Here is a 13,809-nt window from a genome sequence, read left to right on the forward strand (position 1 = left end):
AAGGAAACGGCAAAAGCCTGATTGTTGAAGCAAACAGACGTCTGGAACACACATACTATGTATATATATTCACACCCTTTATCTGAAAAGGTCACGTGTTCAGCACCTCTATAGTTTTTACACTGAGGAATTATAATTCAGCCTATGCAGTGGGACACGTGTGGACCGCATTTGGCCCTCAGGCACGGGAATGCAGAGGGAGGTTTCCAACACTGCGTTGGCACCGTCGCCCTGTCACCGGGAGGCATGGAGTGCAAGCGATGGTTTGTCGGATTTACAAATGAAATGAGAGAAAGCATCACCGTCCCGCTTTGCCTGCCTGCTTATTTGTTTGTTGGTTTTGTAGACTCAGTGTCAGCAGGGTTATATTTACAAACTCCAAAACCACCGTCTCACGGCTGCAGAGAACTGCTCGGCTGGTCTGCACCCTTTCCATACATCTTAATTTTTGTTGTTGTTGTTTCTTTTTTTGCAGATGGATAGGGAAAGATGGCTCCCGAACTACACATTGGTCCATGTGAACTGGTCAGAAAAAACTAAACCCACTGACCACCAGAATATGTGTAGCGCATTCATTCAGTAAGAATTCGAATGCATTGTGGTGCCATGAACAACATTTGCACCCTGGTGTGAGTGGGGATTTTTATTTAATCAAATATCATGACAGCTGATCACGTCAGCTTGCAAGACTGCATCCCCCCGAAACACAATGTCACACACAACCGCAAGAGATTCCCCTTGGCCGGAGATATGGGGGGATACCCGTGTTATCAGGAGCCTTGTGAGAGGAATACGTTCTCTGTACAACGTGAGAAGACTGGAAGAGAAAGGGCTGGAAATCAACTCAATATTCCACGCTCAGTGTCTCCGGTGAGCCGTGTGAGACTCGCAGCCTTCCAGCCTCACCCAAACAGGATTTTTCTCACCACACACAAAACACAAACACAAACAGAGCAATCAGAGGAACACGCTGGCACAGAGCCAGGTCACCGATATGGGCGGCCTCTGGCTCCCCCTGAGCGACGAGGGAAAAAAAAAAATGACATTACCCCGTAAGAAATGCGCTTAACGATAATGTGTAGTCATCATACAATGAGAATAACAATAACTGCCTTGTCTCTCCGCTTTTTAAAACAATTAATCTAAATCACGACCTAACCTCTTTCCTTCCCCATTTTTAATCTCATTCTGTCTCTCTCCCTATCTCTCAATCCCTCTCTCTTTCTGTCTCTCACGGTGAGAAGGCAGCTGTGTGTTAATCTCTGTAATGGCCATCGAGTGGCAGGCATGCTCCCCTCTGCGCAGAGGAGCGAGCACACAGGGCTGTGCATCTGTTTAAGTGCACAAATAGCCAGGGAGGGCCGTGGAGCTCGTGAGGACTGCAGTATCTAATAAACAGGGACCCAGCTGGGCAAGCAGTGGTTTAAAAATAAGCCCTTGGCGCGGGGATTTGCTGGTGCAGCACGGCTATTAAAGGCGCGACTGAAAGTCATATTTAAATTATAGTTCTAATCTTCTAGGATTTCCCCTCGCTACAGTCGCTATGTCACAGCGAAAGTGCTGACCGGCATGGCCCTCGACGTGTTTGTGTCTGTGTGGGGGGGTTCCGGTCCATAGGGCCAGTTGGTTGCCCGTTTTCAGGTTCAAAGCTGAAGTTCAATCCACGCCTCAATTGTCAGCAACCACCCTCTGTGACCATTAAAAGAAAAAGACCATCCGGATGAATTAATCAATTAAACTGCTGGAGGTGTCAAAGTCCAGAGACCGAGACAAGGTGCAGGTGGGGATGACCTTTCCCACAGCCATGTCCAATCAAGTCTCACACTGGACAAGGTCTAGGATTACAGAACGATGGGTCAGATGTTGCTAGTTGAAATCCCAAGGTGGCAGACTGGCTCTCCTGGCACTGATTCTAGCTCATCTTGTGTTTGATGAGAAACCATGATTTATTCATGAAATTCCACTTAGTGTACGCTGATGTCCTTGGAGTGAGTGTGTGTTTGCTACCTCATTCAACAGGACTGTTCAAACACACAATTAAGGGATCCACTAACACTTCGCAGTATGCAAAATAACTACATATATGTTTTACAACCTGTACCAAGAAAACAAGTGCTTTTCCAGGATTATTCATTTGCAGAGTTTCACATTGAAATTGGACGCCGACCCTGAAGACTTCAAGATATACCAGTTATCTTTTGATGCGATTGTTTTCTTGTTTGGTTTTGAAGGGATTTTAATTCCAAGGTGAGGGGACGCTGGTATGAATTCTGTTTCATACAGACACAGACACACAGGCAGCTGAATGGTACACACACAAACAAATGCACACATTTGCACCTCGCCAGACAAACTCCGTGACGCCACACAGACGAGCTGCAGCGTGTGTGTCTGTGTCAGTTGTGTATGTTGGGGGTGGGGCAGTTCATGTTTGTTATTGTTGAAAGTTAGCGGGAAAACTTGGGGGCTTCTGGGGTCATGGGCTGACCCCACGCAGGAACAAGGACGCACGGACACAGGATTTCTGCAGCTGGAAATCAATCTACGCCATTTCTTTTTTTTCTGTGATTCAGTCACCTGTTTGTTGCAAGACAGAGAAACTGAGCAAATCCCATCGGAACTCATTACATTCAGACGCAGACTGGCCCCCCAGCACCAAACTCCCCTCGTCCCCTCCCCGCTGCCAAAAATATAATTTCGGAATCCGAAGTAAGCCTACTCTGCTCGATTTGGCATTTAATGAGTTGTGTGTGTGTGTGTGTGTGTTTTTTTTTTTTTTTTTCCTCAGGGTAATCCTCCAAAACGAATGAATTTCCATGAGACCACTGGCTCAGACACACACCTGTTATTGTGCAGGGGTGGCGGGAGGCGGGGAGCGAAATGAGGCCAGAGACAGTTCACTTTCGCTCTCCTGTCAGCGCCTCTTATTATCAGGATGTGCTCAAGGACTCCGGTGGCGTATAACCACAGACACACGCCGGCTCGTCACATGGTGCGCTTGTGTGTCAGAGACCAAGACAATCAGATTCGAGCATTGTTTGGTTTTGCACTGCATGTCGGGCTGCATTTCCACGCTTCACTCATAGCTCGGGCCTATCTGCGGGCAGAAAGGTCATCCCCCTCGTGGCAACACACTTCTGAATTAGGCCTTGCGGTAAACACTGTGTGTTTGTCAAAGTAACACGCTCGTACACTCGAGCTCGCTACAGTCACAGGAGAAACGGGGATTCTCTCTGTAGCAAAGGAAGTGAATTAAAGTAAAAAAAAAAAAAAAAAAAAGGTCCAAAAGCAAAAGCAAGCCCACACAACACAAGCAGCGGCCCAAAATCCCAGACAATTACAATTTATTTTGAAGCTTATTCAAATCCACGCTTAAACTGCTGAAATGTATTTGTGGCCAGCATGTCTCAGCTCCAAGCATGCATTACAATATACAAATGATGTCTTCTCCTCCTCCTTCTTTCTATCTTTTCTTTGGGAGGCGCTGTTCAAACAACTTTTTTGTGACTGAAATGCTGGTTTTGCATTTGTTTTAGTTCCTGCTCGAGCAGAACTGCTGAACAAACTGTGCAAATCGGGAGGTGGTGATGCACGAGTCGGACGCGCACTGACACGCTCTGTGCACAACGCAGCTAGGGTCTCCTATTCATTCAAGACTTGTGTGTGTGTGTTGTGATCTAATCATTTGGGTTCAGGCTCCTTTGGGTCTCCTGATCTGTGGGTTGGAAGTCAGAGCTGACCAGGATTCCAAATTGCCCTCGGGACTCGAGCAAAGGAGCTTCTACCCACGAGCAGCAAGAATTAGGTTAGGTAGTGTGTAGGTTAGTGCCACAACACACTACACTATCTACATTATCCCACTGCACACCAGCCCTCTGAGAGAGACGCTGCTCCACACGAGATGGAAAACCCATTACCCATTCGATCTCCAGCCCCCCCACCCTCATTCCAGTCAAAATCTTTCCGGGAGGAAGAAGAAAAAAAAAGAAACTGCTCCATCACTGCATCTCAGTGAAGTGGTAGGAGCTCCGGCAACGAATTTCTCAAGACAAAATAAGGGCTCGGCCGGTTTCCACTGCAGAATCGGAATAATGGATTGACACATAGAGGAATGCTATGCGGTTTGTACTGTGTTTGTCGTCTCCAGGAAGCAGAAACATGGTTAGTTTTAAAGGGCAACATATTTTCAGAAACACGCATGAAAGTGAACTCTCCCGCAGGCTAAGTGTGTGCGAACAGGACTTTAATCTTCACTAACTGGCAATTTCTCAGCCGTTGTTTCAGCAGTATCGAGTTTCCTCTTTCCCATGGTATACGGGTGCTGCCGACTGAAGTCTAACACTGAACTGTAATATCAGGTTTCAGTTTACAGACATTGCAGCCGTCTAAAACCGTGTTTCCCCACACCAGCCGCAACGGCGCAGGCTTGAGCAGGGCTGCCTCAGAGTTCATGACAAGTCACAAGTCATAAATAAAGAAAAAGCATCTCATTAGTTGTAATTAAATAGGTTCCCTACAGAATCAGACAATGACTGATACGATGCAAAATATTAATGTGACACTTATAAAAACACTTAACCAGTTCATGAGGAAAGCTCAGGTTTCTCAGTGAAAGTCAGTCCTAGTTTTAAGTCAATCCCGGGACGGCCGGGCTGGAGGGGATGGTTTGCCGCACAAAACTGTATGCTGAGCAGGTGTGTCTTTGACCCGAAAAGCCTGGGAAACCTGGGTCTAAACTGCTAGGCTAGAAGATACCGAAGACATGAAGGGTTAAGCATTATATTAGCGGGATTGCCATCGCCCCCCCAGCACACACTGGGGACACATTCCTGTGTGATTTATGAGTCAGGAGTCATGGAGATCTTTTCTTACGAAAAGGGAAAAAAATAAACAATGACAAAAAAACAAACACACACGGAAAAAAACACTTATGCAACATAAAACGTTTATTGAAGTATCCTACTGTGCACGCCTCCCCCCCAAGCAGTCCAATCTCATCCTGGGATTAAAGAGTGACAGCAAAAAGAGAAAGCGAAAAATAATTATAATTGAAACACAGAGAGGGACACCCACGCATCCTCCGAGAGCAGCGTCACGTCTGGGTTACTGAACACGACGAGCGTGTGTGTGTTCTGTTCTGCGTTCTCTCCCTCCCCAGCCCTGAAGGATGCACCGAGGGCCACGCAGGGTTTCAGAGTGCAGGAGTTTAATAGCCGGCTGCAGTAAAAACTGACACTAATGAGCCCCTTTCCCCCGACGCCCCATCGATCAGCCAGCTTCATTAGAGGGGAAAAACAACAGGGCATCCCCCCCGCCTTCGCAGGAACTCCCGGCACACCTTCCATCGCCGGCCGGGAAAAACACTCCATCAAAATCCCTACTGAGGCTGGAGGTAAATTGGTAACGCTGAAAAAGTGAGGCCTCCACTTCCACACGCAGGTTTCAAGCAAGCTTCATGAGCTCTGCCTACATAACCAAACCAGAACACAATATTTAAAGCAGGACTGTAAAGCACACAGGTCTTACACAAACCCTTTCTGTGAATATTTGTGATTGGAGATGTTTTTCCACAGGGGGGCGGCCTCAGAGATGCCCCACCTGGGAGTGGCTGTGTTTTCAGTTCGTTTCTGGTGTTTGTCTGGATATTTAAAATACTCCTACTTCCCAACACTCAAACAGAAACAGTCGAGTTTCTGTCCCGTGTCTGAGAAACTCTTCGTGTACGTTTCAGAAGGGGTTCCTCAGCCAAAAGGCCAAAATATAAGAACAACAGGAATGCTGACCATCTCCCCAAGACAGTGGTGTCCAGTGAAGTACAGGAAGCAAGGAGAGAGAGAAGTGAGAGAGAACAAGAAAACAACACAGCTGGTATGACCCTGAACAGAGTCACTGCGTTTTCAGAGCGAGGAGCAATTAATGCCGATTCACAAAAGTGGTACCTGTCTCTTATCTTTCAGTTTAGTAAGTGTGACGCGCATCTTCAAAGAGGGAGTCTCACCACCATCCTCCCAGCCCAGCGCAGGTGCAGATGGATTTCATAAACAAAAAAACTAAAAAGGAAAACATCCTTTCATGGCAGCAGTGTCGAAGGCAACCGAGGAACAGCGCTGTGGATTTCGAGCTGAATTCTCCACGCTGATTTTAGCCAGAGAGAATAGTGATGCAATTAGTTCATCACGACCAGAGAAAATAAAGAAGCCCAAGCGGAGAACTTTTCAACGACAACTAAATAACAAGGCTGGTTTCCTCTCAAACAAAACAACAGAGATTTCCAGAGAAGAAAAAAAAAAAAAAAGAGACAACAAGGTGCTGTAATTACAGCCTGCCGATCGCCGCCATGCCGGCCCAGAGAAGAAAAGGCCTACATTAAAAACTGACACAAAGAGGGACTGGATTATCTGACAGGATTTATTAACCCATTCAAACACCCGTCTGGGGAGACAGTCAGAACTAAGACTTTACTAAGGCGTTGACAGGCTCATAATTTCTAATAAATAAGTAAACACAAAACAAACCAAGAAGACGAACATTCAAAGGCCATTCCTCGCACCGTGAGGTCTGTTTATCTCCGTGCTGTAATTAATACCCTCCTTTCATTTCCACAGGGGTTCAGGTTTCATCGCAGAGCACGGACAGTAAATGCCAGAGCTCACAAATTCCTTAACAAGAAAATCAAATCATATCAAATCATATCAAGCAACAATAACAACAGAATCAATACTGTATTGTGTCTGCTGCTAATCAGGCCGACACACTGAAATAGACCCAAACAGTTCGGCGGCGCTTACCACAGATGAAGACGACATTAAAAATCCCGTAGATTATTTTACTGATGGCCCGTAATGTCAAACACACAACAATATATCGGATAAATATTTCCTTTAGCCACCAATGCTGTGCGAAGCCACAGCCTTTCACAAATCGCAGCTCACTGATGAAGGGAAGCAGGCGCACTTTCCCAGTCATGGAAATAGCATTTTCCTGATTACAAATGCCACCTTTCTATACTTCGACAGCCTTGATTTTATTTTCAATGCAGTCAAAGCTTTTACTCCAGAGAAGAAAGAAAGAGAAAAAAAAAAAAAAATTACAGTGAGCAGATGATAAACTATTCAATTGTAAACCGTTCACACAGAAAAGCTATTCCCTGGCACACACTTGGGGAATCAAAGGTTTAGGGGGCCCCGAGCTCCCTGGCAGAGTGTCTCTCTCTCGACAACAACCAATCTCCCACAATGCCAATCTTAAATAACAACGCGGGCTGAGGAAAAAACAAAAATCGGCACACAAATTCCAGTTCCCCCCCACGCAGCGGCCTTCACCTCAGCCGTGGGAACAATACAGACCCTGCAGTAAAAGCCACTGCATCTCCAAAGCACTCTTGGGTAAGTCTGGCATAAGTAATCCCTCGCTGCCGTGAGGGACTGCATACAGACCAAGCCACTGAGAGGGCAGCGTCTGGAAAAAACCGTAGGCAACTATCCGACAGGGACGACAGGAGGACCAGACAGATATCGGTTTAACTGTGCCTGTGGGGTGGTAGAAGGTCCAATCTGGGAAGTGCAGGTTTAATTTGGTACGGCCGATCTAGCGCCGTGTTAATTCAATTATGTTCACACATTGCTAATGTTTTTTTTTTTTTCTTTTCATGTTGATTTTGTGCATTATCTGATAAAGAAAACCTATTACAGTAACAGTTATAATGGGGTAATTCATACAAGCACACGGAGCGTAACGACTAGATTAAGTGGACTTTATTGGTGGAGGTGGTGTTGTTACTGGCAACACTCCCCAAAACACCAAGAAGAAACAGCACAGAGATTTCCTTTAAGCTAAATGTTTCTACTCCATGTTTTTTTTCCGCCAGGACAGATAGACAGAGCAGGATTTTGAACTGAGAAACATTGGCTGACTGTAACATTTCGAATCCATGAGATAATGAGACACTGCTCTACCATTAACCTCACAGAGGGAAATGAGCAAACAGCTGACTAACCCAAACGAGTTATTCTGAACCGTACAAATGCTACAAATGATGGCCTTTTACAACACCAGATAAAAAACAGAGGGACTGCTATTGTGACTACTCCTACCTGTGGCTTTTCTTGTGTGCGACTGTTTAAACAATGAACATCACTTGACACAGCTATGCTACGGTTCACAAGAGACTTTCTCCAACACAGGACTTCAAAGAAAACAGTACACAAAATAGACTCACAGTACAGGCTTTGCAGTTGTTAAAAACAGCTAAAAAGAAGTAGATAAATAATCAGGGAAACAAAGGCTCAGGACTGGCAGCCTGGCTGGCCAAGCAGCCGTCAGCAGATCGTCAGATTGCTGTGCATCGCACTGTACTGCATTGCATTGTATCTTCTGCAATGCAATACAATATATTGGAATATTTTTTAACTTTTTGCTTGCCGGAAGGAGCTGCTTCACTGTGCAAATTAACCTAAACTTTGTTTGTGCATTGCAGAAACTATACACACACACACACTTCCAAAAGGTGCACTTCAACACTGACGTAGCAAACTGAGAGACAGTGAGGATCTTCAGTTATTTTTGGCATTCGGATCCCTCCCCCCCAAACCCTCCTGAGGGCTAGGCAGTGGCACGGTCCCAAGAAAGGGAGGTTTCGTCCTGAGAAGCACTCGAGGTCTCTTCAGATCGTTTCCCTTCAAAACCGGCCATTTTCAGGACCTGCAGAAGCCCAGCCAGGAAACTTTCCACAAAGGGGATGAAACCTGCGTAATAATTCCTCACAGATTCCTCTCGGCGACCCCCTGCCTTGGTTGTGTCTGCATTCTGCTCGGCAGCACTGCGGGGGGGGGGGGGCATCAACAACGCAAAGCAAATGAGGGCACGAGCCCTGTTCAACCACAACAGCAAGTGGAGCCATTTCTTTTGCCGGTGAATCGATGTGTTAATAGCAATTGTGCAGAACCACATGCTCCACAATGCCACGCACAGGAATTCAGCCTCAGTATTCCAGTTCGGCCCCGTATCCGCGACTTTTTATCTGAAAAAGACTCTCTCTACGGGCTGCAGATGAATGATGAACAGGCCTTTTAAACTCTGTTCCTAGCGCTTTTAACTGACACAACTGTCACAAGTCTTTTATTTGGACAGAGTCACATACATTGTTAACAAACCCAGCTACACAAGTGGCTGCTACAGTGGCGACAGATTCAAATTTTATGCAAAAACTCTTTTTACCCAAAAGACCAACTTCATTGTGAGGAATATAAAAACTGTCCAGGAGGACTGCACGGGCCACACTCCCGTCCTCAGCCGCCCGGCCCTGCAACTCGAGCACTCTTGCAAAACAAGATCAAAACAAGCTTTTTCTGACTTTCACATCTACCCCTGCTGGAAAGGAACTCAGAGTCCTCACATCAGTCGCAACACCCATCACAGTCAATGTCAGCGGGCCACTGCAGAGAGCAGAAAGGTCGAATGAAATCATATACACAACAACTGCATGTGCACAGCAGCCACTGGCTTAACAGTTATTTACAAAAAAGGAAAAACAATACAGGACAGTAACCCTGGTACAATAACACAGCACGTGACATCCCTGCCTGTCCCTCAGCTCTCCAAGTATTCTCTAAACCCGACCGGCGTCTTCCTTCCCATTCCCCACTGCACAGGATTACTCAGGACTCTCAGCGGTGAACGTGCAGCTTGACTCAAGGTGCAGATCTGCAGCTGTGTGGCATGTTGCACCAAGGACAGTCTGACAGACGGACGGGTCTTTCACCGGGTGTGAAGCGGTTCTCCCAGCTGCGGATCTGGGACGTACAGCACCGGCCACAGCCTTCAGTGAGGTGCATGTCTGAATCGGTCGGTGTCTTTACAGTGAGGACTTACCTTGGCACTGGAAACCTTGCTTCCCAAATCCCCTGCGAGGGAAAAACAAAAAACAAAAATCAGAAAAGAGAGACAGAGAGACAGAAATATGGATAGATGGACAGTAAAAGAGACTGGTGCATGATGGCAGGTCTTGGCTCATTGTATAGTTCTACTTACAAAGAAAATAGATGCCTCTTTAGTTACCACAGCTGACCGTGCAGCTTTACTAGCAGTGTGTTTCAGTGAGTATGTTTTTGCACTGTTTACATGGACTGTGGCAGTTTGGACATAAGACAAAAACTTCAAACTAGTGAGCACTTCTCCGATCATGTGTAGGGCATACAGCCCTGAGCTGAGCACAAATAACTGGCGCAGGTCAGGGCCGCCACGGGCCGGCGTGATGGATGACAGCGATGAGAAGAGCGACACGCCGCTTCCCACGGAAACCCATCACTCAGAGGTGACCAGGCCAGCGTGAGTCTCGCACAAGATTAAAATGCGTCCAGACTTCAGGGATGGACAGCTCTCTTGCTCTCGCTCGCTCTCTCTCTCTCTCTCTCTCTCTCATGAAGGAAAAGATATTCAGAACTGGAACTGACTGACATTTCCTACGCTGTTGGTTTCTGCACAAATATAACAGCCTTCCAAATACAAAGGTTAAGCACTGCGTTATTGCTGTAATATGGCCACGGTCCTCGTTGACAATGCCCAGGACAGTGCATGCCAGGCTGGACTGGGTTCCCAAGACCGCGGGTGGGCAGAGGATGGGTATTTATGTATCGACAGAGCAACAAGCGCAGCCCCAGTGATGCACAAACACACTGAAGAAGGAAGCACAGCCTCTGGGAAACACACAAGCACAGCCACTAATGTGCACAGATCTTACTTTGGTTTGTGTGTTTGTCTTGGTAAACTTAGTTGAACATGGACTACACGTTTATTGTTATTATTAGCATTAAACAAAACCAATATTTCACGGCCACAGCGGAGCAATACAGAAAGTTGTTCATGAGTGTCAGCTGTGCTGGTGTTGTTGCGCCGGTACGCTGTGTGTTGCGGTTTCTGCTGCACTGGGATGGTATTCCGGTTGTTGTGGTTGTTGGAAATACATGCAGGCAAATGTTGGGCAAGAATGACATACAGAAGAAAGAAACCCGCTCTCTGTCAAAGAAGCGCAAGCAGCACGAATCTACATGCACACCCTGAAATAAAGTGTGAGGGTTTTATGACTGGCACTGAGTCCGAAAGTCATACCGTCCACCCAGAGAAATGATTCATAATAAATCACACTGATGCCACGGCAATGACAGCGCGCACAGCACTCTCACACTAACGCACCGCACACAGCACTCTCACACTAACGCACCGCACACAGCACTCTCACACTCCCGCACCACACACAGCACACTCTCACACTCCCGCACCGCACACAGCACACTCTCAGACTAACGCACCACGCACAGCACACTCTCAGACTAACGCACTGCACACAGCACACTCACACTCCCGCACCACACACAGCACACTCACACTCCCGCACCACACACAGCACACTCTCAGACTAACGCACCACGCACAGCACTCTCAGACTAACGCACCGCACACAGCACACTCTCAGACTAACGCACCACACACAGCACTCTCAGACTAACGCACCGCACACAGCACACTCAGCCAGACTCCCGCACCACACACAGCACACTCACATTCCCGCACCACACACAGCACACTCTCACACTCCCGCACCACACACAGCACACTCTCACACAGCACACTCTCAGACTCCCGCACCACACACAGCACACTCACACACAGCACACTCTCAGACTCCCGCACCACACACAGCACACTCACACACAGCACACTCACACAGCACACTCTCAGACTCCCGCACCACACACAGCACACTCACACACAGCACACTCTCAGACTCCCGCACCACACACAGCACACTCACATTCCCGCACCACACACAGCACACTCACACTCCCGCACCACACACAGCACACTCACACTCCCGCACCACACACAGCACACTCACACACAGCACACTCTCAGACTCCCGCACCGCACACAGCACACTCACACTCCCGCACCACACACAGCACACTCTAACACTCCCGCACCACACACAGCACACTCACACTCCCGCACCACACACAGCACACTCACACACAGCACACTCTCAGACTCCCGCACCACACACAGCACACTTTTACATTCCCGCACCAAACACAGCACACTCACACTCCCGCACCACACACAGCACACTCCCACAGCACACTCTCACACCACACAGCACACTCACACTCCCGCACCACACACAGCACACTCTCAGACTAACGCACCGCACACAGCACACTCACATTCCCGCACCACACACAGCACACTCTCACACACCCGCACCACTAACAGCACACTCTCAGACTAACGCACCGCACACAGCACACTCACATTCCCGCACCGCACACAGCACACTCACATTCCCGCACCACACACAGCACACTCTCACACACCCGCACCACACACAGCACACTCTCACACTCCCGCACCACACACAGCACACTCACACACAGCACACTCTCACACTCCAGCACCACACACAGCACACTCTCAGACTCCCGCACCACACACAGCACACTCTCACACACCCGCACCACACACAGCACACTCTCACACACCCGCACCACACACAGCACACTCTCACACACCCGCACCACACACAGCACACTCTCACACTCCCGCACCACACACAGCACACTCTCACAACACACACCCGCACCACACACAGCACACTCACACTCTCACACTCCTGCACCACACACAGCACACTCTCACACTCCCGCACCACACACAGCACACTCTCAGACTCCCGCACCACAAACAGCACACTCTCACACACCCGCACCACACACAGCACACAGCACACTCACACACAGCACTCTCACACACCCGCACCACACACAGCACACTCACACACCCGCACCACACACAGCACACTCTCACACACCCGCACCACACACAGCACACTCTCACACACCCGCACCACACACAGCACACTCACACTCTCACACTCCTGCACCACACACAGCACACTCTCACACTCCCGCACCACACACAGCACACTCTCAGACTCCCGCACCACAAACAGCACACTCTCACACACCCGCACCACACACAGCACACTCTCACACACCCGCACCACACACAGCACACTCTCACACACCCGCACCACACACAGCACACTCTCACACACCCGCACCACACACAGCACACTCTCACACAGCACACTCACATTCCCGCACCACACACAGCACACTCAGCCAGACTCCCGCACCACACACAGCACACTCTCACACTCCCGCACCACACACAGCACACTCACATTCCCGCACCACACACAGCACACTCCCGCACCACACACAGCACACTCACACACAGCACACTCTCACACTCACACACAGCACACAGCACACTCTCACACTCCCGCACCACACACAGCACACTCACACACAGCACACTCTCACACTCCCGCACCACACACAGCACACTCTCAGACTCCCGCACCACACACAGCACACTCTCACACACCCGCACCACACACAGCACACTCTCAGACTCCCGCACCACACACAGCACACTCTCACACACCCGCACCACACACAGCACACTCTCACACTCCCGCACCACACACAGCACACTCACACACAGCACTCTCACACACCCGCACCACACACAGCACACTCACACACAGCACTCTCAGACTCCCGCACCACACACAGCACACTCTCAGACTCCCGCACCACACACAGCACACTCTCACAACACACACAGCACACTCACACAGCACACTCACACACACCCGCACCACACACAGCACACTCACACTCTCACACTCCTGCACCACACACAGCACACTCTCACACTCCCGCACCACACACAGCACACTCTCAGACT

At 48.8% G+C, this 13,809-nt stretch overlaps 1 protein-coding gene across 2 annotated transcripts in view; it reads right to left on the reverse strand.

Annotated features, from left to right (window-relative positions):
* prkcab (protein kinase C, alpha, b) overlaps positions 1-13,809 on the reverse strand; it is a 171,625-nt gene that overhangs the window by 153,879 nt on the left and 3,937 nt on the right. For both annotated transcript variants that reach the window (XM_066704258.1, XM_066704257.1), the window contains exon 2: positions 9,871-9,902. In XM_066704258.1, coding sequence (XP_066560355.1) covers positions 9,871-9,902 — 32 coding nt within the window. The remainder of the gene's footprint in view (positions 1-9,870; positions 9,903-13,809) is intronic.

This window comes from Amia ocellicauda, chromosome 5, assembly GCF_036373705.1.
Source record: "Amia ocellicauda isolate fAmiCal2 chromosome 5, fAmiCal2.hap1, whole genome shotgun sequence".
Lineage (NCBI taxonomy): Eukaryota > Metazoa > Chordata > Actinopteri > Amiiformes > Amiidae > Amia > Amia ocellicauda.